Raw genomic sequence first — 25,491 nt, forward strand, 5'->3', positions numbered from 1 at the left:
ACAATAATAAGGTTTCTGACTAATTACATCAATATCACAATTTTAAATGATCTGATTATTAATTACATTTATTAATAATTACCGTATTTTTCGCTCCATAAGACGCACTTTTTTCCCCCCAAAAAAGGGGGGAAAATGTCAGTGCGTCTTATGGAGCGAATATAGAGCGGCCGGTCCGGTATTTCCACCGCTGCCGTGCAGAATACCGGGCCGGCCGCTCAGCTCTGCAGCGGAGAGGACTGCTGACCTTTGGGGAGGTGGGGAGTGGGTACCTGAATTGGACAGGTACCCGCTCTTACTTCTTTGTTCTTTATCTTACCTGTTCCTCTATCCAGCGGCGCGCTGTCTTCCCGGCTTCTGTAGTGTGGGCACTGAGCATGACAGCCGGGTGCCAAGTGCGCATGCGCAAGAAGCGGTGCTTTTTGTGAATGGTAAGGCGGTACCTGGGACACATGACCGATCCCAGAAGCCGCCGGACCAATCACAAAACGCAAGTGCTTCTCGCTCATGCGCACTGGGCACCCGGCTGTCATGCCGAGCGCCATTACAGAAGCCGGGAAGACAGCGCGCGGCTGGATCGAGGAACAGGTAAGATGAAGAACAACTCCGAGGAAGTAAGAGCGGGTACCTGTCAAATTCAGGTACCCGCTCCCCACCTCCCCAAAGGTCAGCAGTCATCTCCTGTACTGTCCGCAGTCTCTGGTCATCCCTGTGCTGTGTCCGCAGTCTCTGGTCATCCCTGTGCTGTGTCCGCAGTCTCTGGTCATCCCTGTGCTGTCCGCAGTCTCTGGTCATCCCTGTGCTGTCTGCAGTCTCTGGTCATCCCTGTGCTGTCCGCAGTCTCTGGTCATCCCTGTACTGTGTCCGCAGTCCCTGGTCATCCCCTGTACTGTGTCCGCAGTCCCTGGTCATCCCCTGTACTGTGTCCGCAGTCTCTGGTCATCTCCTGTACTGTGTCCGCAGTCTCTGGTCATCCCTGTACTGTGTCCGCAGTCTCTGGTCATCCCTGTGCTGTCCGCAGTCTCTGGTCATCCCTGTACTATGTCCGCAGTCTCTGGTCATCCCTGTGCTGTCCGCAGTCTCTGGTCATCCCTGTGCTGTCCGCAGTCTCTGGTCATCCCTGTGCTGTCCGCAGTCTCTGGTCATCCCTGTGCTGTCTGCAGTCTCTGGTCATCTCCTGTGCTATGTCTGCAGTCCATTAGTTCAGAATTTTTTTTTCCTGTTTTCTGCCTCTAAAACCTAGGTGCGTCTTATGGTCAGGTGCGTCTTATGGAGCGAAAAATACGGTAATAATTTCGAGTATCTCAAAGGTTATATTCTCACAAGCCGTGGCCATAGGATTGCAAGAAGCTAGCCCTTGATATTTTATACTCTGATTATTAATATTCAATAAATTATGAAATATAAAAAAAATTTATAATTTGACACCACACAATTTCGAAACAGTAAAACAGGATCTCTCTACATATATCTTGAACTACCCAATATTGTTGTGATACACTAAGGTAATTCTATGATTCCACACAACAGAGAAAATAGGTAATGCAAAATCAAATAAACAATCTCACCGCACCCGGCATTCAGACTAGGCAACTCTCCCGTGGATTTAGCTGGCAGTGGAACGCCTTTAGAATGATGACCACAGGGGAAATTGAGATAGAGTTCAATAGTGTAGGAGAATGTAGGAAGTTATAAGGATAGAGGTTTAGAAATTTAGTAAAGTTTTAGGAAGTTTGAAAGTATGGAAGAGGGGTTATAGAGAGGTCTCTTCAGATGTCTTCAGAATCAGGTCTTTCTTCAGTCAGGTTTTCTTTTGATGAGGTCTTTTCTTTTTATGAGTTTTTTTCTTTTTAAAGGTGCATGGGCTTTTTATATCCACTAATCCATTGTTCTAAGATACCTTCCCACCAGGCTTCTTGATTGGCTAGTTGAGAAATGTGTGTACATAAGCTATTTCTCACCTGCCCGCCAGATGGCGGTCATGTATCATAGAACAATTTGAGTATTTGAGATGACTCATACCTCGGGTGGAATCTTAAGGTAATTTCAGGGATTAAATATACGTCTTTTTCCAGATATAAGTGATCATACCTATAATATTCTAAATAGGGACCATGGAATATAGGTGTATATTCAGTTATTCCTTCTTGAAATACCATCCTGTCTGCTTCCTGATAAGACATATCACTAATACTAGTTTATAATACATCTTACTTTCCATCATCTCAATACTCAAGTTAGTGATATATAGTTCCCATTGCTGAATATTTGGTGGTGTGTGAAACCTATTCTTTATAACATCTCTTTTATAATATGTTTTTGTAGTATATCTTTGTAGTTAGATACATTCAATTTTTTTTAGCTTTAAATGTCCTGAATTTAACTTCTTTGTTTTAGAACCAACATTTTCTATGTGTAGGAAAAACTCTCTGTTTGCCTGGCTCTTGTATTGGAGTCACAGTAAACAACTCTTAATACTTTCACCCTTGGTGGACAATAGCATATTGTGATAGTTTGAGAGTTCTGTTGGTTTATCACACTCTGCAAGGTTTGGGTAAGCTCTCAGACAATCAGTTTGGTTCCTCTATTGTCATGTCCAGACCTTGTATATGTTTACTTGCTATTGAAGTCTGAATAATGGTGTTTGACCACCTGTAGGACTTCAAAAAGTATATTGTCTCTGGGAGGAAAAAAAAAAATCACTTCACCCATTACATTTCTCTAGCTAGATGGTCATTCGACTTTCCAACCAAGACAAATTAACCCCTTAACATCCGGCTATGCTGACTTGATGTTATATAGGATTATGTCTTGATAAATCATGTTTTTGAGACATAATTTCAAAAGGTCCACAACATATTGCAGCCAAGAGGGATGTGACTATTTCAGAGAGTATTTTAGTGTCCACATTTAGGAGGGATATAGTTCGGTAAGACCCCGATTCAGTGGGGTACTTGCCCTTATTAGAAATCAATTTCATAGTCTTGGTGACCCATCAGAATTTGTGGGCCCCCTCCCAAACCTCGTTATATACTGTCAGTAGCTGAGGGATGATGAGAGTCCATCTTATAAAATGCTGGTGTGTAGCCATCAGGACCAGGTGATTTCCCACTAGGTAAGCCTTTAATCACCTCAGACTCTTCCTTTATTAAAATAGGGGCATTTACAGATTGCAGGTGGGAGGGGCCAATAGTGAGTAAATTAAGTGAGTCAAAGAATTTTGTGGTCACCTCAAGGTCTTGGATCTAGATATACAGTAGAGTGGCACAAATATCTTCCAGTATTTTATTGGTTTCTTCTGGGGAGGAGACAAGGGTAGCAGAAGTATCCTTTAGGGAGGCTACATGAGTTGGTTGGAAAGACCCTTTGCTTACCCACCTTATCACCATATTTACACAATTGTGAATCAGCATAGGAACAATTTATATGTTTGTAATTCTCTACCCAAAGATCAAAGAGGTGTTTGGCTTCATGCCAATGCTTTCTGTGCTCAGAGGTATTCTGCTTTGTCAATGTTTTATATGAGGAAACATCCTTCCCCTAATAAAAGGCTTGGCAGCTTCCCAGAACAAGTGTGGGTCACATTGATGGGATTCATTAGTGGTGGTGTACTCTAGCCAAGCATTCCTACCAGCGTGTATGAAGTCCACCTTACATGTCAGATAGGAAGGAAATCTCCAAATATTTGGGGGGCCTGTGGTTCGAGGGTCTGCCAAAGAAACAGAGGTGGGGCTATGGTCTGATATAATCAAGTCGTGTATGGCCATATGATGGACATGAGGGAAAAGGGAAGCGCTGCAATAAAGATAGTCTAGCCTGGCAAATGTATTGTGAGAATATGAAGTAAACTCCCTGTGTGTGGGGTCCGCCAATCACCAGGGGTCTAATAATCCTCTGGCAGAAATCACCTGTGCTAATGAGAAGAGTCAGTAGACACCTTTGCATGGGTGGACCTTGTGTTGACCTGTCCTCTCTATCATTTACTACTGTGTTAGTCTCCCCCATCTATCTGATGCATACTGGGATTATAAAATATCCAATTAGCTGCAGCATTTCAGAAGGGTCTGCCAGGGAGTTGGGGGCATAGACATTGGTGAGTTATCCTTATTGGAGATCTGCAAGACCACGGTAGCCATACGTCCCATATCATCGTTGCACTCAGAGATGAATTCTAATGCCAGGTTTTTGTGGATTACAATGAGCACCCTTGCCTTCCGTCCTACTACTGTCCAACCTAGCGCCTGACCCACCCACAACCTTTCCATTCTATGAAAGTCTGCTGCTTGTAAGTATGTCTCCTGCCGGAGTGCCGGACCCGTTCACAACCACTTCAAGTGCCTCAGCATTTGTAATTGTTTAGCAGGGGAGCGTATCTGCATATGATGAGCTGTAGAAAGGGATATGGCTCCTAGCTTCAGGCAGTGAAGTGAACAGGAAAAAACACAAATTAATCATTATTAAATAACAAAACTGAACATAAAAACTGTAACCTTTTTTCCATATGCGTACTCCATACCTGTGCTTAGCAAATCTGCTGACCTGATGGAATCATATTTAACTTGGTATAGCTTCCTCCCACTGAGAAAGATAGGATACAGACAACGTGACCATGTGACAGCAGGAAGGTAAATACTTGGCTCAAAAATATGAAAGCGCTGAGCAAACCCTTTGGCGCTATATAAACTCGATAAATAAATAAATAAAATAAATAAATAAATAAATGAAAGGAAGACTGTAATCCGAGTCTGGCATGAAGTCAATGAAACTCATGGGATATGGATCTGATCAGGTAAGTAGCAGAGGGGGTTGTTCATCACTTTCAGCTGCTTTGGTGGTAATGACATTAACAACAGGTGCACTAGATGGGCAACAAGGAGACGACCCACAAAACAGGAATGGTTTTACAGGTGGAGGTCACTGACATTTATTCCCTACTCCTCTTTTCTGTTTTTCACTAGTTTGGCATTTGGCTCGGGTCAGTGTCACTACTGGTAGCATGAGGCCATACCTGGATCCTACAGAGGTTGTACAGGCATTCCAACTCTTCCAGGATGGCACATCAATACATGGCATTGCCAGAAGGTTTGCTGTGTCTCCCAGCACAGTCTTAAGAGCATGGAGGAGATTCCAGGAGACAGGCAGTTACTCTAGGAGAGCTGGACAGGGACGTAGAAGGTCCTTAACCCATCAGCAGCACAGGTATCTGCTCCTTTGTGCAAGGAGGAACAGGATGAGCACTGCCAGAGCCCTACAGAATGACCTCCAGCAGGCCACTGGTGTGAATGTCTGACCAAACAATTATAAACAGACTTCATGAGGGTGGCCTGAAGGCCAGACATTCCCTTGTGGGCCCTGTGCTCACTGCCCAGCACCAAAATGCATATGAAGGACAGGACATTCTGGGTAGTCTGTCTCGGTCTCTGATATGAAGGACGGAACATTCTGGGTAGTCTGTCTCATTCTCTGATATGGAGGATGGGACATTCTGGGTAGTCTGTCTCGGTCTCTGATATGAAGGATGGGACATTCTGGGTAGTATATCTCTCTCTGATATGAAGGATGGGACATTCTGGGTAGTCTGTCTCGGTCTTTGATATGAAGGACAGGATGTTCTGGGTAGTCTGTCTCTCTCTGATATGAAGAACAGGACATTCTGGGTAGTCTGTCTCTCTCTCTGATATGAAGGATTGGACATTCTGGGTAGTCTGTCTCGGTCTTTGATATGAAGAACAGGACATTCTGGGTAGTCTGTCTCGTTCTCTGATATGAAAGATGAGAAATTCTGGGCAGTCTGTCTCTGTCTCTGATATGAAGGACAGGACATTCAGGATAGTTTTTCTCTCTCTGATATGAAGGTTGGGACATTCTGGGTAGTCTGTCTCTCTGATATGAAGGATGGGAGATTCTGGGCAGTTTGTCTCTGTCTCTGATATGACGGAGGGGACACTCTGGGTAGTCTGTCTCATTCTCTGATATGAAGGATGGGAGATTCTGGGTAGTCTGTCTCTCTCTGATATGAAGGACGGGACATTCTGGGTAGTCTGTATCGTTCTCTGATATGAAGGATGGGACATTCTGGGTAGTCTGTCTCGTTCTCTGATATGAAGGACGGGACATTCTAGGTAGTCTGTCTCTCTCTGATATGAAGGATGGGACATTCTGGGTAGTCTGTCTCTCTCTGATATGAAGGATGAAACATTCTGGGTAGTCTGTATTTCTCTGATATGAAGGACGGGACATTCTGGGTAGTCTGTATCTCTCTGATATGAAGGATGGGACATTCTGGGTAGTCTGTCTCTCTCTGATATGAAGGACGGTACATTCTGGGTAGTCTCTCTCTCTCTGATATGAAGGATGGGACATTCTGGGTAGTCTGTCTCGGTCTTTGATATGAAGGACAGGACATTCTGGGTAGTCTCTCTCTCTGATATGAAGTATGGTACATTCTGGGTAGTCTGTCTCTCTCTTTGATATGAAGGATGGGACATTCTGGGTAGTCTTTTTCTCTGTCATGAAGGATGGTACATTCTGGGTAGTCTGTCTCGTTCTTTGATATGAAGGATGGGACATTCTGGGTAGTCTTTTTCTCTGTCATGAAGGATGGGACATTATGGGTAGTCTGTCTCTCTCTGATATGAAGGACGGGACATTATGGGTAGTGTGTCAGATTTTAGAGGTCTCTGTTTTATTATGCATTTTGTTTTTATCTTATGTTCTGTGTCTTTAAGACTTTTCTATCTGTAGTAAAATATCTTTTTTAAACAGTTGGTTGCATAAGAGTTAGGTTTATTGTTTCTTACATTTTTTAGTTCTTTTTGAACTTCCCTGATATCTCTGTAAGGTAGATACAATGCTGGAATGGTTATTAGGGTACATTTCTCGGGGCTGCAGTTCCTCTGAACTCCACAAGATGGTGATCTCATTTCTGCTACCCAGACAGGACTTTTCTATGGAATACAGACAGGAAGTGACGTCAGGAACAAACAGGAAGTGATCTGAAATAAAGATAAGACGTTCCCTTTGGTCTGAAGGAGATCGGAGAGGTTGCTGGACGTGGCAGTAGAGGAGGTAATTATCATTATACAGGATTTATGGCACCAACAGTTTGCTCAGCGCTTTACAATATAACGAGAGACAATACAGCAACAATACAGATCAATACAAGAGGGATAGGAGGGCCCTGATCCTGGGAGCTTATAATTTAAGAGGGAGGGGCTAGTGGTACAAAAGGTAGTAACTGTGGGGGATGGACTGATTGGAAGAGTAGAAGATTCCAGTATTAGCTGAGGGCAGGAGAGGCTTCCCTGAAGAGATCGGTTTTCAGAGATCACCTAAAAGTGAACAGAGTAGGCAATAGTCTGATAAATTGGAGTAGAGAGTTCCAGAGGATGGGGGAAGCTCTGGGGAAGTCCTGGAGATGAACATGGGAGGAGGAGACAAGGGAGCTAGAGAGTAGGAGGTCTTGCGGGGAGCGGAGAGTATGGTTTGGGTGATATTTAGAGACAAGATCGGTGATGTAATTTGGAGCAGAGTTATAAATGGCTTTATATGTTATTGTTAGTGTTTTGAATTTTATCCGTTGGGCAATGGGAAGCCAGTGGAGGGATTGGAAAAGAGGGGTGGAGGACACTGAATGGAGGCCAGTGGAGGGATTGGCAGAGAGGGGTGGAGGACACTGAATGGAGAGCAGTGGAGGGATTGGCAGAGAGGGGTGGAGGACACTGAATGGAGGCCAGTGGAGGGATTGGCAGAGAGGGGTGGAGGACACTGAATGGAGAGCAGTGGAGGGATTGGCAGAGAGGGGTGGAGGACACTGAATGGAGAGCAGTGGAGGGATTGGCAAAGAGGGGTGGAGGACACTGAATGGAGGCCAGTGGAGGGATTGGCAGAGAGGGATGGAGGACACTGAATGGAGAGCAGTGGAGGGATTGGCAGAGAGGGGTGGAGGACACTGAATGGAGGCCAGTGGAGGGATTGGCAGAGAGGGGTGGAGGACACTGAATGGAGAGCAGTGGAGGGATTGGCAGAGAGGGGTGGAGGACACTGAATGGAGAGCAGTGGAGGGATTGGCAGAGAGGGGTGGAGGACACTGAATTGAGGCCAGTGGAGGGATTGGCAGAAAGGGGTAGAGGATACTGAATGGAGGCCCGTGGAGGGATTGGCAGAGAGGGGTAGAGGGCACTGAATTGAGGCCAGTGGAGGAATTGGCAGAAAGGGGTGGAGGACACTGAATGGAGGCCAGTGGATGGATTGACAGAGAGGGGTAGAGGACACTGAGTAGAGGCCAGTGGAGGGATTGGCAGAGAGGGGTGGCAGATACACAACGGTTAGTAAGGTGGATGAGTCTGGTAGCAGCATTCATGATAGACTGAAGAGGGGATAGCCTGCGATGAGGTCGGCAAATGAGGAGGGAGTTACAATAGTCAAGGTGAGATATAACAAGGGAGTGAATAAGTTGCTTAGTGGTTTCCGAGGTTAGGAACGGGCGTATCTTTGAGATGTTGCGGAGGTGAAGTCTGAAAGATTTGGACAGTGATTGGATTTGGGGGTGAAAGGACAGATGGGAGTCTAGGATTACACCTAGTACCCTGGCATGAGGGGAGGGGCTGATGGTTGTATTATTGCTCTTGATGGAGAAGTCAGGGGAGGGGGCACGGGCTGGGGGGAATACTAAGAGCTCAGTTTTGGAAAGATTGAGTTTGAGGAAGTGGAGTGACATCCATGCCGATATGTCACTTAGTAGGTTAGTAATGTGAGAGGAGACTGAAGGGGTGAGGTGAGGAGGAGACTGAAGGGGCGAGGTGAGGGGTAGAAAGATAGATTTGTGTGTCATCAGCATAGAGATGGTACTTAAAGCCATGGTAGTTTATCAAGTGACCAAGGGAGGAGGTGTAGATGGAGAAGAGAAGGGGTCCAAGGACAGAGCCTTGAGGGACCCCTACAGAGAGAGGGAGTGAAGAGGAGGAGGCAGAGTTATCGGTAACACTGAAGGAGCGCTGCGATAGGTAGGAGGAGAACCAGGAGAGAGTATGGAGTAGTGGCCATTAGCTGGGATGAGTACGAAGTAGTGGCCATTGGTTGGGATGAGTACGGAGTAGTGGCCATCGGTTGGGATGAGCACGGAGTAGTGGCCATCGGCTGGGATGAGTACGGAGTAGTGGCCATCGGTTGGGATCAGTACGGAGTAGTGGTCATTGGTTGGGATGAGTATGGAGTAGTGGCCATTGGTTGGGATGAGTGCGGAGTAGTGGCCATCGGTTGGGATGAGTACGGAGTAGTGGCCATCGGCTGGGATGAGTGCGGAGCAGTGGCCATCGGCTGGGATGAGTGCGGAGCAGTGGCCATCGGCTGGGATGAGTGCGGAGCAGTGGCCATCGGCTGGGATGAGTGCGGAGCAGTGGCCATCGGCTGGGATGAGTGCGGAGCAGTGGCCATCGGCTGGGATGAGTGCGGAGCAGTGGCCATCGGCTGGGATGAGCAGTGGCCATTGGTTTTAGCAGAGTGTAGATCATTAGTGAGTTTTAGTAGGACAGTTTCAGTGGAGTGTAGTGAGTGAAAGCCAGACTGTAAAGGGTGAAGAAGGTCATTGTCAGTGAGGTGGGAGCTCAGGTGATTGTAGACTAAGCGTTCTAGGAGTTTAGAGGTAAATGGCAGCAGGGAGATGGGTCTTAAGTTGTTCAGGTTGGTGGGGTCCAGGGAGGGCTTGTTAAGTATGGCAGTGATGTGTGCATGCTTTAGAGGGGTGGGGAAGGCACCAGTAGAGAGGGAAAGATTGAAGATGTGAGTGAGGGAGTATAGGATGGAAGAAGAGGGTGACCGTAGTAGTTGTGAGGGGACAGGATCCAGGGGGAAGGTGGTGAGACGGGCTTCTGAGAAAACCTTAGTGACCTCTTCAGTAGTAGCGAGGTCAGAAGAGGAAAGTGTTGAGGGAGGTTTAGTATAAGGTATGCTAAGTGGGATGGATGTCTGTGCAGTGGTGATGCCCCTACGAATTGCATCAATCTTGTTTTTGAAATGATTTGCAATCTCATGAGCAGTGAGTGAGGTGCTGGGTGGAGGTGGAGAAAGTAGAGAGTTAAAAGTAGAGAAGAGAAAATGAGGACTGGATGACAAGGTATTGATGAGAGTGACAAAGTCGTCTTGTTTGGCAGCATGGAGGGAGGAATTGTATGTGAAGAAAGCAGATTTATATCGGGTGAATGCTTGCTGAGATTTGGTTTTATGCCACAATCACTCCAACAATCACTCCAACAATCATTTCTGGTGTGGTCAGTCTGCCACGGATGTAATGGTCGGGGCCTGATGCTTCGTGTTGTTAGAGGACCAAGTGAGTCCAGTGTGGATGACAGTGAACTGTTGTAGACAGCAGTGGCCAGGTCAGGGCAGGACAGGGGAGAGATTCTGTCATAGAGTTGGTCAGTTGCAGAGTGGAAAGGAGCCGGGTTCAAGTTGTGAAGGTTTCTGCGGGTAATTGTTTGCTGCTTGGAGGGATAGGTGTTTGAAGACGAGGAGACTGTGAAGGTGATGAGATTGTGATCAGAGAGAGGAAAGGGGGTGTTTGTGAGGTTGTAGGGAGTGCAAAGATGGGAGAAAACAAGGACTAATGTATTCCCATCAGAGTGAGTGGAGGACTGTATACATTGTGCCAATGTAAAAGATGAGGTTATGTTGAAGAGTTGGGATGTAGCCGGGTTGTTGACATTAATAGGAATGGTAAAATCTCTGAGAATGATAGCGGGTAGTTCAGAGGAGAGAAAGTAGGGTAGCCAGGCGGAGAAATCATCAAGAAAGCGGGACACGGGTCCAGGAGGCCGATAGATCACTGCAATCCTCAGAGAGATGGGAGAAAACAGCCGGATGCAGTGAGTCTGGAAAGAAGAGAAGGATAGAGAGGGAGGGTTAGGGGGGACTTGAAAGGTGCTCAGTGGGGATAGAAGCAAACCAACCCCACCACCTTTCTGACCACTGGGTCTGGGTGAGTGGGTCCAGAGGAGGCCTCCATAGGAAAGTGCTGCGGGGGAAGCAGGTTTCTGTAATTGCTAGTAGGTTAAGGGAGCGGGAGACAAAAAGGTCATGGACAGAGGTGAGATTATTACAGACAGAGCGGGCATTCCAGAGCGCACATGAAAAAGGGGAGGTGGCTTTTGTGAGCATGGGGACTGATATTAAATTGAGGGGATTGCAGCTATTCCTGGATGAAAGAGGATGCCTGGTGTGGGGGTGAAATACTGGAGGACCAGGGTTTGGGGAGATATCCCCAGAGGTTTGGAGAAGGAGGAGGGTGCCTGGTGTGGGGGTGAAATACTGGAGGACCAAGGTTTGGGGAGATATCCCCAGAGGTTAGGAGAAGGAGGATGCCTGGTGTGGGGGTGAGATAGTGGAGGTCCAGGGTTTGGGGAGATACCCCCAGAGGTTAGGAGAAGGAGGGTGAGGAAAGTAACATGGGAGCGGGATGTACACGAGTGCACATGCCTTCCAGTCCTGGTGTTTGGGTCAGCAGGAGAGTGAAGTATCAGCAGGAGGTGATGAGAGCAGTAGTAGGGAGATGGTAGCAGTGAGGGGGAGATGTACAAGTTCTGGGGTGGAGCAGAGGGGTGAGATTTTTGGAACACAGGAAAGTAATATGAAAAGGAGGAGTAGAGGGGACATATTAAAAGGTACACGGAGTGGGACTCAGACTTGTAGGAGATGTTTCCCGGGGTGTTTGCTTCCAGTCTGTCCATCATGCAGGAGAGTTTCTTGTTGTATCTTCCTGCTGCTTGAGTTCTCCTGCTTTAGTTCAACTGCTTCTTAGCACTCCATCAACGCAGAACTCACTCAAAAGCAGCCACCCCATCAGTGCCTGTGCCCCCCATCAGTGATCTTTCCCCATCAGTGCCTATTCCCCCCATCAGTGATCTTCCCCCATCAGTGACTGTGCCCCCCATCAGTGATCTTCCCCCATCAGCTGATCGAAATTTATAGGGAGATGGCCGAATGAGCACTCATCTCCACCCCAATTAGGAGCTGATAAGGATCACATGAATGGGGGGGATGATTCTCAAACAGACCAGACACAGACTACAGTCATAAAACGGTAATAAGATGTTATGTTCTATTTACACCCAGTAACCCCCCGTCATGTCCATCCTCTTCGTCCATAGTCATGTCCGTCCTCTTCCTCCATAATCACCATGATGTCTTTTATCTCCAGCAGATGATACACACATGTTGATGATATACATCAATATTTAGGACACAAGGATCTCTACAAGGACGTCATGATGGACAATCAGCCGCCCCTCACATCACCGGGTAAGAGGAGACTTTATTGTAAAGGAGAGAGCAGTACGGAGGATCCACCTAGATCCCCCATCATCTGATAAACACATAGAAACAATGGATTCAGTCAGTGTGTGTGTTTCCTACAGATGGATCCAGTCATGGGAACCCACCAGAGAGATGTCCCCGTCCTCTGTATTCCCGGGATTCCACACAGGAAGGTCACACCATCCCTCACCATCATCAGGTAGATGAGGAACAATCACTGATAGTATCATTAGGATCTGTACATTATCTGCATTGTTACCATTGATGGCATTTTTATTATATCTTTCAGAGTGGAAACCTCGGGGATTATAATATTGTTGTTAAGGAAGAATTTAAAGAGGAGGATGAGGAGTATGGAGTGATGGAGGAGTTTTCAGAAGGATACAAGGATATGATTGAGCCACCTAATACCAGGAACCCACCAGAGAGATGTCTCCGTCCTCTGTATTCCCGGGATTCCACACAGGAAGGTCACACCATCCCTCACCATTGCAAGGTTGGTGGGATGGAGAATCTAGAACATGGATTCAGAGACAATGTGTGGAGTTTTTTTATATGATCTTATATTTTACAGATGATATTTTCTCTCATTTCCTTGATTTAGAGTGGAGATCCAATCGATATAGAATTTGAGGTGAAAGCAGAAGAAGAAGAGGCGTATGTGAGGGATGATCAGCAGTCTATGGAGGAGGATGGAATAACGGGGACATTTATAGAGGAGGACACTCCTACAGAGATCAGCACAGGTGGGTCATGAACACTAAATCCATTCCTCCACCCATACTGCTCACTGATTGGTCCAGAGTAGGGCGGGGACTGGGTGATATCAGCCTGTAATCCCCTGGTCACTTTCCTGAGCTGTGTTCCCCGTCCTGTATTCCTGGATTTCTCTCGGATAATCTTCCTTCTCTGTGCTGCAGACACAATTTATGTATCTAGACTGGATTTATGGAGGTTCTGGGGTTCAGCTGGCAGCAAAATGTTCATTTTCACCATAGATGTCTATGAGTCCAGTAAGATCTCTGACAGAACAATTCTCCCAGGGTACCTTCTCTGTGGTCTGCTGGCTGTGCCGGGTGGAGGGATATGTCTGTAGTGTCTCAGACCCAAGTCACTGAGTGCAGTCTCAGGAGATGGGAGGCAGCGGTGTGGGATCTCTGCAACTTGTCTACAGTAACCATTTAAGCTTCCACTCATTACTGAATACCAATATTATGAGTCCTGACCCCTGCACTATATACTCTATGTTGTACATTCCATACTCCTGACCCCTGCACTATATACTCTATGTTGTACATTACATACTCCTGACCCCTGCACTATATACTCTGTTGTACATTACATACTCCTGACCCCTGCACTATATAATCTGTTGTACATTACATACTCCTGACCCCTGCACTATATACTCTATGTTGTACATTACATACTCCTGACCCCTGCACTATATACTCTGTTGTACATTACATACTCCTGACCCCTGCACTATATACTCTATGTTGTACATTACATACTCCTGACCCCTGCACTATATACTCTGTTGTACATTACATACTCCTGACCCCTGCACTATATACTCTGTTGTACATTACATACTCCTGACCCCTGCACTATATACTCTATGTTGTACATTACATACTCCTGACCCCTGCACTATATACTCTATGTTGTACATTACATACTCCTGACCCCTGCACTATATACTCTATGTTGTACATTACATACTCCTGACCCCTGCACTATATACTCTATGTTGTACATTACATACGCCTGACTTCTGCTCTCCCCCTCCCCCACTGCTATATATACACATAATATGGATTCTCTCTTGTTCCCCCCATTTCCTTCCAGCTGGACATTTTATATCGGATGATGTGATTGGAGCACAGACTTTTACATGGTGATAATAATGTGATAACATCCTCCAACTTTGGACCCTTAAACAGAAAGTGATAATGAGGGAGGAGTCAATACCCCAATGATGGTGGTCTTCAGGATCAGTCCAGTCTTCATCTTGGTTGTTCTCCCCCCATCCTCACTCTCTGACCTCTGGGGGGGCTCAGCCCCGCTGTTCTTCATGACTAAATCATGGACTAAATAAGGAAGTGCAGTACTTCTTGTGTTGGGAAGATGGCGATGAGTGATAGAGGGGGTGGGGACCCTCGTCCTATAATCCCCTCATCATTGTCCCTCCTATAAAAGACAGTTCTGGTTGTTTCCTCACTCTCTGACTAAGGTCCATGAATAAAGAAATGACCTGGTAGGAGATCAGAGGAGCCATTTCCTAGTTCCCTTGAGGGTGGAATTTTAAGCTCCTCAGAAAGCAAGCTGCCTGATGTGGGCGGAGTCCTGGGTTGGGGGAACCAATCAGCTCCTGTCTAGTAATCCTCTATCTTTGTATTTTAGTCCATGGCCGGGAGATGAGGAAAACCTACGAGGATTGTCTCACTTTGTCTCCAGACTGGAAAGTAGAAGATGAGGACATCACACAGTATAGTCCAGGAGAAAACCCGGCTCCCTCCAATGTCCATCCGGCACCACCCAGTGTAGATGGACCATCGGATTCCTCGTATCCTGAGGAACCTCAGACACTACGGGACCGGGCCGGCCTTCCAACAGAGAAGAGCTTCTCCTGTACTGAGTGTGGGAAGTGGTTCTATTATAAATACCATCTTAATGTGCATAATAGATCTCACACGGGGGAGAAGCCGTATTCCTGTCCTGAGTGCGGGAAATGTTTTTCACAGAAGTCCAATCTTTACAAACATCAGAGATCTCACACAGGGGAGAAGCCATATTCCTGTTCTGAGTGCTGGAAATGTTTTTCAGATAAGTCCAGTCTTTGCACACATCAGAGATCTCACACAGGGGAGAAGCCGTATTCCTGTCCTGAGTGTGGGAAATGTTTTTCACGGAAGTCCAATCTTTACGCACATCAGAGATCTCACACGGGGGAGAAGCCACATTTCTGTCCTAAGTGTGGGAAATGTTTTTTACGGAAGTCGGATCTTTACAGACATCAGAGATCTCAAACAGAGAAAAGCCGTATTCTCGTCCTGAGTGAGGGAAATATTCCTCACTGAAGTCCTGTCTTCCTCTACATCAGGGGTCCCACACAACCCTGGAGGTGTATTAGTGCCTTGAGTGCGGGAAATGTCTTCTAGATGAATGTTGCTGGACATCCCAGCTCTCATGTGGGGAAGAAGCACACCCTGATATACACCTCACATATACTCCATGGCTGATCTTCATCATGGAAGAAACAGTTGATAAGGAGATGAGGTCCCCAAAGACATGGATGAAGTGTGGGACCGGTTTGACCATTGATAGCAGGAGATGAATAAAAATGGAGTCCTGCCCTGTGATTGGCTGAGTACATTTTGTGGTGGGAGATTTCACAAACACTTGGAGGTCAGTTTAAAAATAAATATTTCTACCTCCTGTATACCGGACACTTCCCCCCCCCCCTTCCTGCCCAGGCTGACTGGTAACTATCAGCACTCTCACACTTTGAATGACAATTACACAGTCATGCAACATTGTACCCAAATTATATTTTTGTCATTGTTTTTCACACAAATAGATATTTATTTTGGTGGTATTTAAACACTTTTTACCATTTTTTTTGTTTCTTGTTTTTACAAATAAATCGTCTTTCCTTATAAATGTAGACAAAGGTGTATTCTGCGCCATTTCTTGGGTACAATAACCCCAATCAGTGTCTATGATTCAGTGTGTAGGAGAGTTATAGAGTCTACAAACTATGGGATAGATGTCTGAAAATCCATCATGTCTGATGACGGCAGATCTCATTTCTGAGGATCAAAAACACCAGAACGGTACAAATTGTCAGAACTTTATCTGTGAGGAAATAATCCGTATACAATTCATGGAAACAGGCGGGATCTGGAATGAAGGAGATTCCCTACTAATTCTCACAAAGTAACCGACATCCCAGTTCTGTATTTGTGATAATTGGAAGACAAAATAAAATGCAATAATGTGCAAAAATATATATTTATTAATAATATAAATCAGTACAAAATGGGGATGAAATATAATAGGTGATGATAAATAATAAACAATACAAGATAACAATACAATGATCTAATCCACAATAATGGGGAGAAATACAAGCCAGCAATTACTTCCAAATATTAATGAATTACATCCAACTGTCTGGAAATGTCGTGTAAGAAATCAGTAACTCAGCAACATGTGACAACAGATATACAAATCCCCCCCGTGATCTCTCTACACCCAGATATTCAACGCTCAACGTGTACCTTGCCATGACTTGATCTGGAATCCCATACACAGGCCAATCCAATCCGCTTACAATCTGAGATGAAGATGTAATGTTACATGAAGTAGTCTACCTTGTCATATATATACTGTATACATCCGGATAAACCATTGACTAGAAGCCAGAATCAGCTTCAGGGATATGTAAAATAAATCTTCCCCAGAGGAGGGAAATGATAATAATTTATACTGCAGGTAAAATGACGTCACATCCCCTCCTGTGCTCACCAGAACCGTTATCGGACTAAACAATGTATCTGGAGATATAAGGGGAGTACAAGTTATCTGAGGAAAATGAAAGTTCTAGTTCCCAATATGGACTGTATGGTGTCAGTGATGTCAGCTTTCAGTGCGCTCACTTCAGGGGGTGTCTGTGTCTGTCTGTTGTCCCTTGTCTCCTGTCTTGTGAGGTCTTGTTTTGTGATGTGTGTCCTCTTCTCTGTCCGTCTCTTACTTTTATCCCTCCAAATAAATCCTAGGCGGGCAAAGCTTCTCTCTCCTCACAATGACGTCAGACTAGGTGCTATTTTCTCTACTAATTGATTTCAGGGACCTGAAGGGGGCAGTATAGGAAGAGGAATTCTCTGACATGTCTTCTGGAACATGACAAGGGTTGACCTTTAACCTCGGCTGGTAAGGACATGACTACATTTACAGAGAACTGCTTTTCTGCCAGGTTTGGTGTCACACAGACTGGTACCCATGTCACTGCTAATAATGTATTACTGAAAGTGGTTGTAAACCTAAAAAACACAAATCCGTCTAATCCTGCAGTTGGGTAGATTTTACCTTTACTGAGCCATTCAGCTTAGTCTGGTATCTTGAAGCAATCCCTTTCTCCAGAAATCCCACCTGATCTTCTGAGCAGAATAAATCTGACACCAGCAGAAATATGGTGTCACCACTCCCCTTCTCCTGTGAGTGACAGGCCGTGCTGAGGAGGAGACCAGTATGAGCCTCCATGTAATACACTGCAAGGGGTGGGGGAGGGGGTGTCCTCTCCATGCTGGTCTCTGCCTTCACAAGATCCACAACTCAGCACTCATCAGCACCAGTGATTGTTCTTGAGCCGAGGATGGAGGGGGGTATAACTGGGGGATTGTGTGACATCACATCTCCGCCCACTATTCTCTGGTCCTAAGCCACGCCCACAGACCTGCAGTTTTTGGAGGGCGGAGACAAGCTAAAGGAACATTTTTCTGAGGTACGCTCACAGCTGTATGGATGTTTACATTAAAATGTATTCATTTATGGAAAAAAGTACATTTTTTAAAATTTGGGTTTACAACCACTTTAAGTGATTCTGGAGAAAACAAAATCTACCTAAATATCCTACAAAAAGATGAGTTCATTATACTGAGACTTCTTATCTCACGTCTTCTGTAACATAACAACGTTGTCATACAATGAACTCAAACTGATACTTTATAATGTTACAAACAGAATATCCCCAATATATCAATATGTATTCATTGTTAAACCATTTCATGTACTTGGTGTCATTCTGGACTCCAACCTATCCTTCCAGCCCCAAGTCCAATCTTTAACAAACTCATGCCACCTCCACCTCCGCAACATCGCCAAAATCCGCACGTTCCTAACCCCAGAAACCACTAAACAGCTCATCCACTCCCTCATCTTATCACGACTCGACTACTGCAACTCCCTCCTCACTGGCCTGCCTCGCCGCTGGCTATCCCCGCTTCAGTCCATCCTGAATACGGCTGCCAGACTCATTCACCTTTCCAACCGCTCCATCTCCGCCACCCCCCTCTGCCAATCCCTCCACTGGCCTCCACTCAGTGTCCTCCACCCTCCTCTGCCAATCCCTCCACTGGCTTCCGATTGCGCAACGGATCAAATTCAAAATCCTAACACTGACGTACAAAGCCGTCCACCATACTGCCCCGAACTACATCACCGACCTAATATCCAAGTACCACCCAACACACACACTCCGCTCCTCACAAGACCTCCTTCTCTCTAGTTCCCTGGTCTCCTCCTCCCATGCCCACCTCCAGGACTTCTCCAGTGTGTCACCCATCCTCTGGAACTCCCTGCCCCAATCCATCAGATTATCACCTACTCTCCTCTCCTTTAGGCGCACCCTGAAAACCCATCTTTTCAGGGAAGCCTACCCCACCCCCTGCTAATCTGCCGACCTCCTCCACTCTTCCTACCACTCCATCCCCCACAGCTATCTCCTCCTGTACCACCATCCCCTCCCTCCTAGATTGTAAGCTCCAAAGAGCAGGGCCCTCGATCCCCTCATGTTTTGCATTGTATTGGTATTGTTCCGTCACATGTTCTGTCCCCCTTTGTAATGTACAGCGCTGAGCCAACTATTGGCGCTTTATAAATACTGTATAATAATAATAATAATATATGTATATGGAGATGGAATATAGTAATATAAACCTGGATGACATAAGTAAGCAAGCATTCACTTCATGTAATACTAATAATAATATAATTGACATTTTTGGATCAGATATTCCTGTCACATAATAACACCATATACAATGTAAGGTATAATATGCACTCTTTCCAGAGGATCATGGGAAATAATCATTGTGACCAGTTCTTGTGTCCTTTGTCCAATCTAGACATGGACTCATCCATTTATCTTACCACTTGGTGTCATGTCTAGTCTTCATCTTGTAGCCGTCTGATCCCACCATACCCCCCCCAGATTTATAACCTGGGAACATAAGCTGTAACCACCTTGGAATGCTCTTAGAATCTGTGTTCAGAAACCATGAAATAGAATATACAGAACAAAATGGCTTCCAGCATGTCCATGTAGAGATGATAAGTTCAGGCCTTCCTGTTTCATTCTGTGAGCCCAGAACAGTTCCGACAACCTGGTGATCTATGATTGGCTCATATCCCTGTGGGGTGATAACCTGTAGGCACCTGCTGATCTACAATCGGCTCATATCCCTGTGGGGCGATAACCTGTAGGCACCTGCTGATCTACGATTGGCTCATATCCCTGTGTGGTGGTAACCTGTAGGCACCTGCTGATCTATGATTGGCTCATAACCCTGTGGGGTGGTAACCTGTAGGCACCTGCTGATCTATGATTGGCTCATAACCCTGTGGGGTGGTAACCTGTAGGCACCTGGTGATCTATGATTGGCTCATACTCCTGTGTATCCTGATCAGATGATGATTGCAGCACTCCCCATGTTGTTCATGTAATGGAGTGCACAGTGTGTTCCATCCAAGAAGGGCAGCAAGGTAGAAGCTGGCAATTACAGGCCAGTGAGTCTAACATCGGTGGTAGTCATGTTAATGGAATCACTCCTGAAAGGAAGGATCATTGATCATCTAAAAACACACAACTTGCTGGATCCAAAGCAGCATGGCTGTACTGAGGGCAGACCATGGCAGACTCATCTGATTGGACTTTTTGACTATATCACCAATGTTTTGGACCAGGGTGGTGCTGTGGACATAGAATATCTTGATTCCAGCAAGGCATGTGATACAGTTCCACATAACGATCTAATACAGAAGTTGGACAAGCTAGGACTTAGCCCTTGGGGGGTTCAGTGGATGTGCAGCTGGCTAAAGGATAGATACCAGAGTGTGGTTGTAAATGGGGTTCACTCAGAACAGAGAGCAGTCACTAGTGGTGTACCCCAAGGTTCTGTACTGGGTCCTGTTCTATTTAATATATATGCAAGTGAGAGAACTAAAGGGTTGTTGGGTAAGGGGATGTCTCTTTGCTGATGACATAAAGGTGTATAATAGGATAGGATATCCCTGGAGGTGTCTGTAACATGGAACAGGATTTGGCATTGCTGGAAGATTGATCAGAGAAGTGGAAATTGCAGTTCAATGTTTCTAAATGTAAAATAATGCACCGAGGGAAAAGAAATCCCTTGAGAGAGTACAACATGGGGGTTATGTTGCTTGCCAGCACTTCAGAAGAAAAGGATTTGGGGTACTTATTTAGATCTTTTTATCACTAGAGGGGTCACCGGCAGGAGGAAGGAGGTCCCAATTCCTCTATATAGATCTTTATATAACTAGAGGGGTCACCGACAGGAGCAAGGAGGTCCCGATTCCTCTATATAGATCTTTATATCGCTAGAGGGGTCACCGGCAGGAGGAAGGAGGTCCCGATTCCTCTATATAGATCTTTATATCACTAGAGGGGTCACCGGCAGGAGGAAGGAGGTCCCAATTCCTCTATATAGATCTTTATATAACTAGAGGGGTCACCGACAGGAGGAAGGAGGTCCCGATTCCTCTATATAGATCTTTATATCGCTAGAGGGGTCACCTGCAGGAGGAAGGAGGTCCTGATTCCTCTATATAGATCTTTATATCACTAGAGGGGTCACCGGCAGGAGGAAGGAGGTCCCGATTCCTCTATATAGATCTTTCTATCACTAGAGGGGTCACCGGCGGGAGGAAGGAGGTCCCGATTCCTCTATATAGATCTATCACTAGAGGGGTCACCAGCAACCTCATTTAGAATACTGTGTCCAGTTCTGGAGACCTCACTTACATAAAGGTGATAAGATAAAACGAGTCCAGAGACGGGGAATACAAATAGTGATATCAGGAGAGACTTCAGGAACGTAACATGTCCAGTCTGGAGGAGAGAAGGGAAAGGGGAGACATGACTGAAACCTTTACATACAACAAGGGAGTGAAGAAGGTTTGGGAGGGCAGGATTTTCAATATGAAACCAAAATGAAGAACACGAGGACATGACCTCCAACTAACTGGAGGAAAGTTCACAACTAATCTCAGAAAGTATTATTTTACTGAAAGAGTAGTTGATGCTTGGAATACATTTCCAGTAGAGGTAGTGAGCCAGTGACAAATCACAGAGATCATCACAATAGTACACAATGAATGGCTATGAATGAAAGCCATTCATTGTGTACAACTGTCATGTGATCACTGTGATTGGTCATAGCAATCACATGGTACTGGGCTGGCCTGGTACAATAATGTCATCTGGTGGACACAGCAGGTGACATATCAAGATACAGCAGAGCCACTAGACTTGGATGACTTCATATGATGTCCACCCAGGATGGGAGAGATCCTCCTCAGCTGTCATTCTGCTATAGGCCTGGTGGGAAGCAGTTCATTACAGGGGACACTGTACAGGTTCTATATGTAGTCTGGGGGTCCCTGTGGAAGTCCATGTGTGGACATTTCTACCTATGATAAATGACAGGCTAAACCCACCTGGAGACTTTCTCCACACCTGGAGTGTGCTGAGTTCTTGGAGAACGTCTACACAGTGTTTCCAGATTGGCTTTATCACCCCAACGAGCTCGCTCCAGTTCATGGATGTCATCATTATGTTTGGAGGATCTCACCAGTCAGGAGCCTTTCCTGTCATCCTACATGTTCCCTTCTGAGGATTGTTCTATCCTTCCAAACAAATGTATGAAATCATGGATGAGTCCTCCTTCTATGTGATCTAGAAGATCTTCAATCACAATGTCTTTATGGATGAAGTGGATGGCCCAGTTTATATATTATTTATTGCTTTACAGCTTTATTCCCTCCAGGATTCATTCTTTATTTATAGAACCATTCAAGGAAGTGTTCTTACTGTGAGAGATCTCCACCACCATTCCTCTGTGACCATTACATCCTTGTCATTTATGTCTAACATCTTCATTATGAGTGGATTGAGATATATTTTTATACTTTAGGATGTATTTTTGTATTTTCTTACCCAAAAAGATCTGTTTTAGAGGTTTCTGTTTTATTAGGTATTTTGTTTTTATCTTGTGTTCTGTGTCTTTAAGATTTTTCTATCTGTAGTAAAATATATTTTCTAAACAGTTGGTTGCATAAGAGTTAGGTTTATTTTTTCTTACCATTTTTAGTTATTTTGGCACTTCTCTGCTATCCTTGTAAGGTAGATACAATGCAGGAATGGTTATTAGGGGACATTTCTCGGGGCTGCAGTTCCTCTGAACTCCACAAGATGGTGATCTCATTTCTACTCCCCAGACAGGACATCTCTATGGAATACAGACAGGAAGTGATGTCAGGTACAGACAGGACATTCCGAGAGGTGAGTTGGGACAAAGTAGAGTGGAGACGTTTGTGGATGTGGCAGCAGAGGAGGTAATACAATGTTATTTCCTATTTACACCCAGCAACCCCCCCATCATGTCCGTCCTCTTCCTCCATAGTCATGTCCGTCCTCTTCCTCCATAGCCACTGTGATGTCTTTTATCTCCAGCAGATGATGATACACACACACAGGGTCGGACTGACCATTCGAGCACTCGGGCACTGCCCGAGGTCAGTAGGGGGCCCCATAAAATGCCCCTGGTACCTTTTATAGGCTTTTTTGGGTATGTTTTGAGTGTGGGCAAGGACACAGGGGCCCCATGATCCCCAATTGCCCGGGGGCCCCATCAGTTGTCAGTCCGCCCCTGCACACACATATAGTGTGGGAACCCAGATGAACCCCTTCAGGGGCAGAACATTCCCCCACTTCCGGGCCGGAACATTCTCCTCATTGTGGAGATAAATTCTAGTAATATGGTCCTCTAAACAAACAGCACTGACAATAAATAGACAAGACAAGGACCATCCTGACCATACATGGCCTACAAAGGGCAATGATGACACTACACAGGCAGCCAATGGGCAATCATTACACTATGCAGCCAACACAATGATGGAGTGCCGGGGTCAGGAGTATGGAGCATAGAGCCCCTTACATTGCTGCTCAGGAGGAAGGAAACATTCCCCAGCCGGCCATGAAGAATATGTTCCATCATTGGTGTCAGAGGGAGGGAAATACTGAGGGGTCTGAGGGAAGTAGTGGAGCTGAGGGGTCTCTCGGGGGGTACTGAGGATGAAGGACTTTAGGTCCCCTAACGGGCCAGTGGAGCTCAAGGGCTTAGACGGGGTATAGTAGCTGAAGGAATCTGGTTGGATAGGATTGGCAGGGAGCAGGGCTCTGAGGGAAAAAAAGGTTGTCGGGCTCAGGGGGACACTGAGGTAGGGAGGGGGGCTCTTGGTGATTGCTCTCCCACCTGTATTTACTTTCCAGACCTCCTTACAGAACTCCTATCAGGAAAGGAAGACAACCTTCACCTTCTTACCATCTCATTATTTTCCAGTATACCAAGTGGAATGAAGGAGGGCGGTCTTTCCCCCCTTGGTGGGCACTTATTCTTAGAGGAGGTCTGTTGGTGCATTATTGACTAAAAGGTAGTCAGGGGTCAGTGCTGAACATCTTCAGGAGACACTCCAATACCTTCCCATGACACAGGCTCTGGCAGTGCCTGGTGCTGGAATTCAGAGCCCCAGGAACCCACCACCACTCTGTACAATGTCCTGGATATCACAGTATACTTGGCAATGAAGAGAACTAACCCCTCCCTTATGTTGTTCTCCTCCTACCCACGATGGGCTGTCATTGGAGGGAAGAGAACAGACTCCTCCCACAGAACTCTCTATTACACCAGCACCATCCTCCTGCTATCCAATCCAATCCCTTCTCTTATTGCAGAGAGTGACAGTGACATAACTCCTGTCAGTCAGCAGGCTGCCAGAGATTGGAGCCTTGCAGTCAGAGTTCTGGCTATTAAAGTCAGCAACTCCATCCAAAAGTCAGCAAGTTCCCCTTCCTGGACCTCATGATGAGCCGACATTGACCTCACAGCACTGCCTCAGAGCAAACAAGTCATAGGAAGGATCGTATTTATCATTCCTTGTCTGCAGATCTAAAACTCATCAAAACCAGTTCAGAGACCAAACAAACCCAACAGAGAAAAGGGGATTTCTGATCTGGCAGGACAAGAGGGTCCCGGGACCTCCTAAATGTAGCAAATACTAAACAGTTCAGATTAAATGTCTTCCCATGGGGGGAGTAGTTCTTCAATGTCCAGCAACCCTCCTATTCCCCCTTCACATCCACATCCTATTATTGTGTGACCAATACCATCCAAATCATTCTTACTTTCATTTCCCAAAGTTATCCGTCTACAAGGAGACCTGTATATATCACATGATGGCACCAATGAGGATGGAGGAGGACCGGAGTCACATGACTGAGAAGATACTAAACCTCACCCTGGAGATCATCTACCTGCTGACCGGAGAGGTGAGGAGGATTCTGGGAGGTCACATGACATCACTCTCATCTCTATTAATAACACACAGACCTGACCGGAGAGGTGAGGAGGATTCTGGGAGGTCACATGACATCACTCTTATCTCTATCAATAAAACAGACCTGACTGGAGAGGTGAGGAGGATTCTGGGAGGTCACATGACATCACTGTTATCTCTATTAATAAAACATAGACCTGACCAGAGAGGTGAGGAGGATTCTGGGAGGTCACATGACATCACTCTTATCTCTATTAATAAAACACAGACCTGACTGGAGAGGTGAGGAGGATTCTGGGAGGTCACATGACATCACTCTCATCTCTATTAATAACACACAGACCTGACCGGAGAGGTGAGGAGGATTCTGGGAGGTCACATGACATCACTCTTATCTCTATCAATAAAACAGACCTGACTGGAGAGGTGAGGAGGATTCTGGGAGGTCACATGACATCACTGTTATCTCTATTAATAAAACATAGACCTGACCAGAGAGGTGAGGAGGATTCTGGGAGGTCACATGACATCACTCTTATCTCTATCAATAAAACAGACCTGACTGGAGAGGTGAGGAGGATTCTGGGAGGTCACATGACATCACTGTTATCTCTATTAATAAAACGCAGACCTGACCGGAGAGGTGAGGAGGATTCTGGGAGGTCACATGACATCACTCTTATCTCTATTAATAAAACACAGACCTGACCGGAGAGATGAGGAGGATTCTGGGAGTCTAACATGATATTCCTATTGGTT

General features: G+C 45.8%; 1 protein-coding gene across 2 annotated transcripts; it reads left to right on the top strand.

Moving 5' to 3' along the window:
* Positions 1-6,986: 6,986 nt before the first annotated feature.
* Positions 6,987-15,930, top strand: LOC149441673 (uncharacterized). 2 transcript variants are annotated; one of them, XM_089657047.1, is made up of 6 exons: positions 6,987-7,068; positions 12,197-12,294; positions 12,411-12,508; positions 12,599-12,805; positions 12,914-13,055; positions 14,716-15,930. In XM_089657047.1, exons 2-6 carry the CDS (start codon positions 12,261-12,263, stop codon positions 15,390-15,392), a joined length of 1,158 nt encoding a protein of 385 aa, XP_089513173.1. In that variant the 5' UTR covers positions 6,987-7,068; positions 12,197-12,260; the 3' UTR covers positions 15,393-15,930. The 2 variants fall into 2 exon arrangements, with proteins under 2 accessions (XP_089513173.1, XP_089513171.1); XM_089657045.1 differs by having other exon boundaries at positions 6,995-7,068; positions 12,194-12,294.
* Positions 15,931-25,491: the final 9,561 nt, after the last annotated feature.

Source organism: Staurois parvus, unplaced genomic scaffold (assembly GCF_062004578.1).
Source record: "Staurois parvus isolate SC_StPar_1 unplaced genomic scaffold, SC_StPar_1.0 ptg000960l, whole genome shotgun sequence".
Taxonomy (NCBI): domain Eukaryota; kingdom Metazoa; phylum Chordata; class Amphibia; order Anura; family Ranidae; genus Staurois; species Staurois parvus.

Bases quoted from the DNA above. Each gene is read 5' to 3' on its own strand.
- LOC149441673 (XM_089657047.1), top strand. From the start codon at position 12,261: ATGATGGACAATCAGCCGCCCCTCACATCACCGG. The intron at 12,509-12,598 runs GTAGATGAGGAA...TATATCTTTCAG, and splicing joins CCATCCCTCACCATCATCAG to AGTGGAAACCTCGGGGATTA. The intron at 12,806-12,913 runs GTTGGTGGGATG...TCCTTGATTTAG, and splicing joins CCATCCCTCACCATTGCAAG to AGTGGAGATCCAATCGATAT.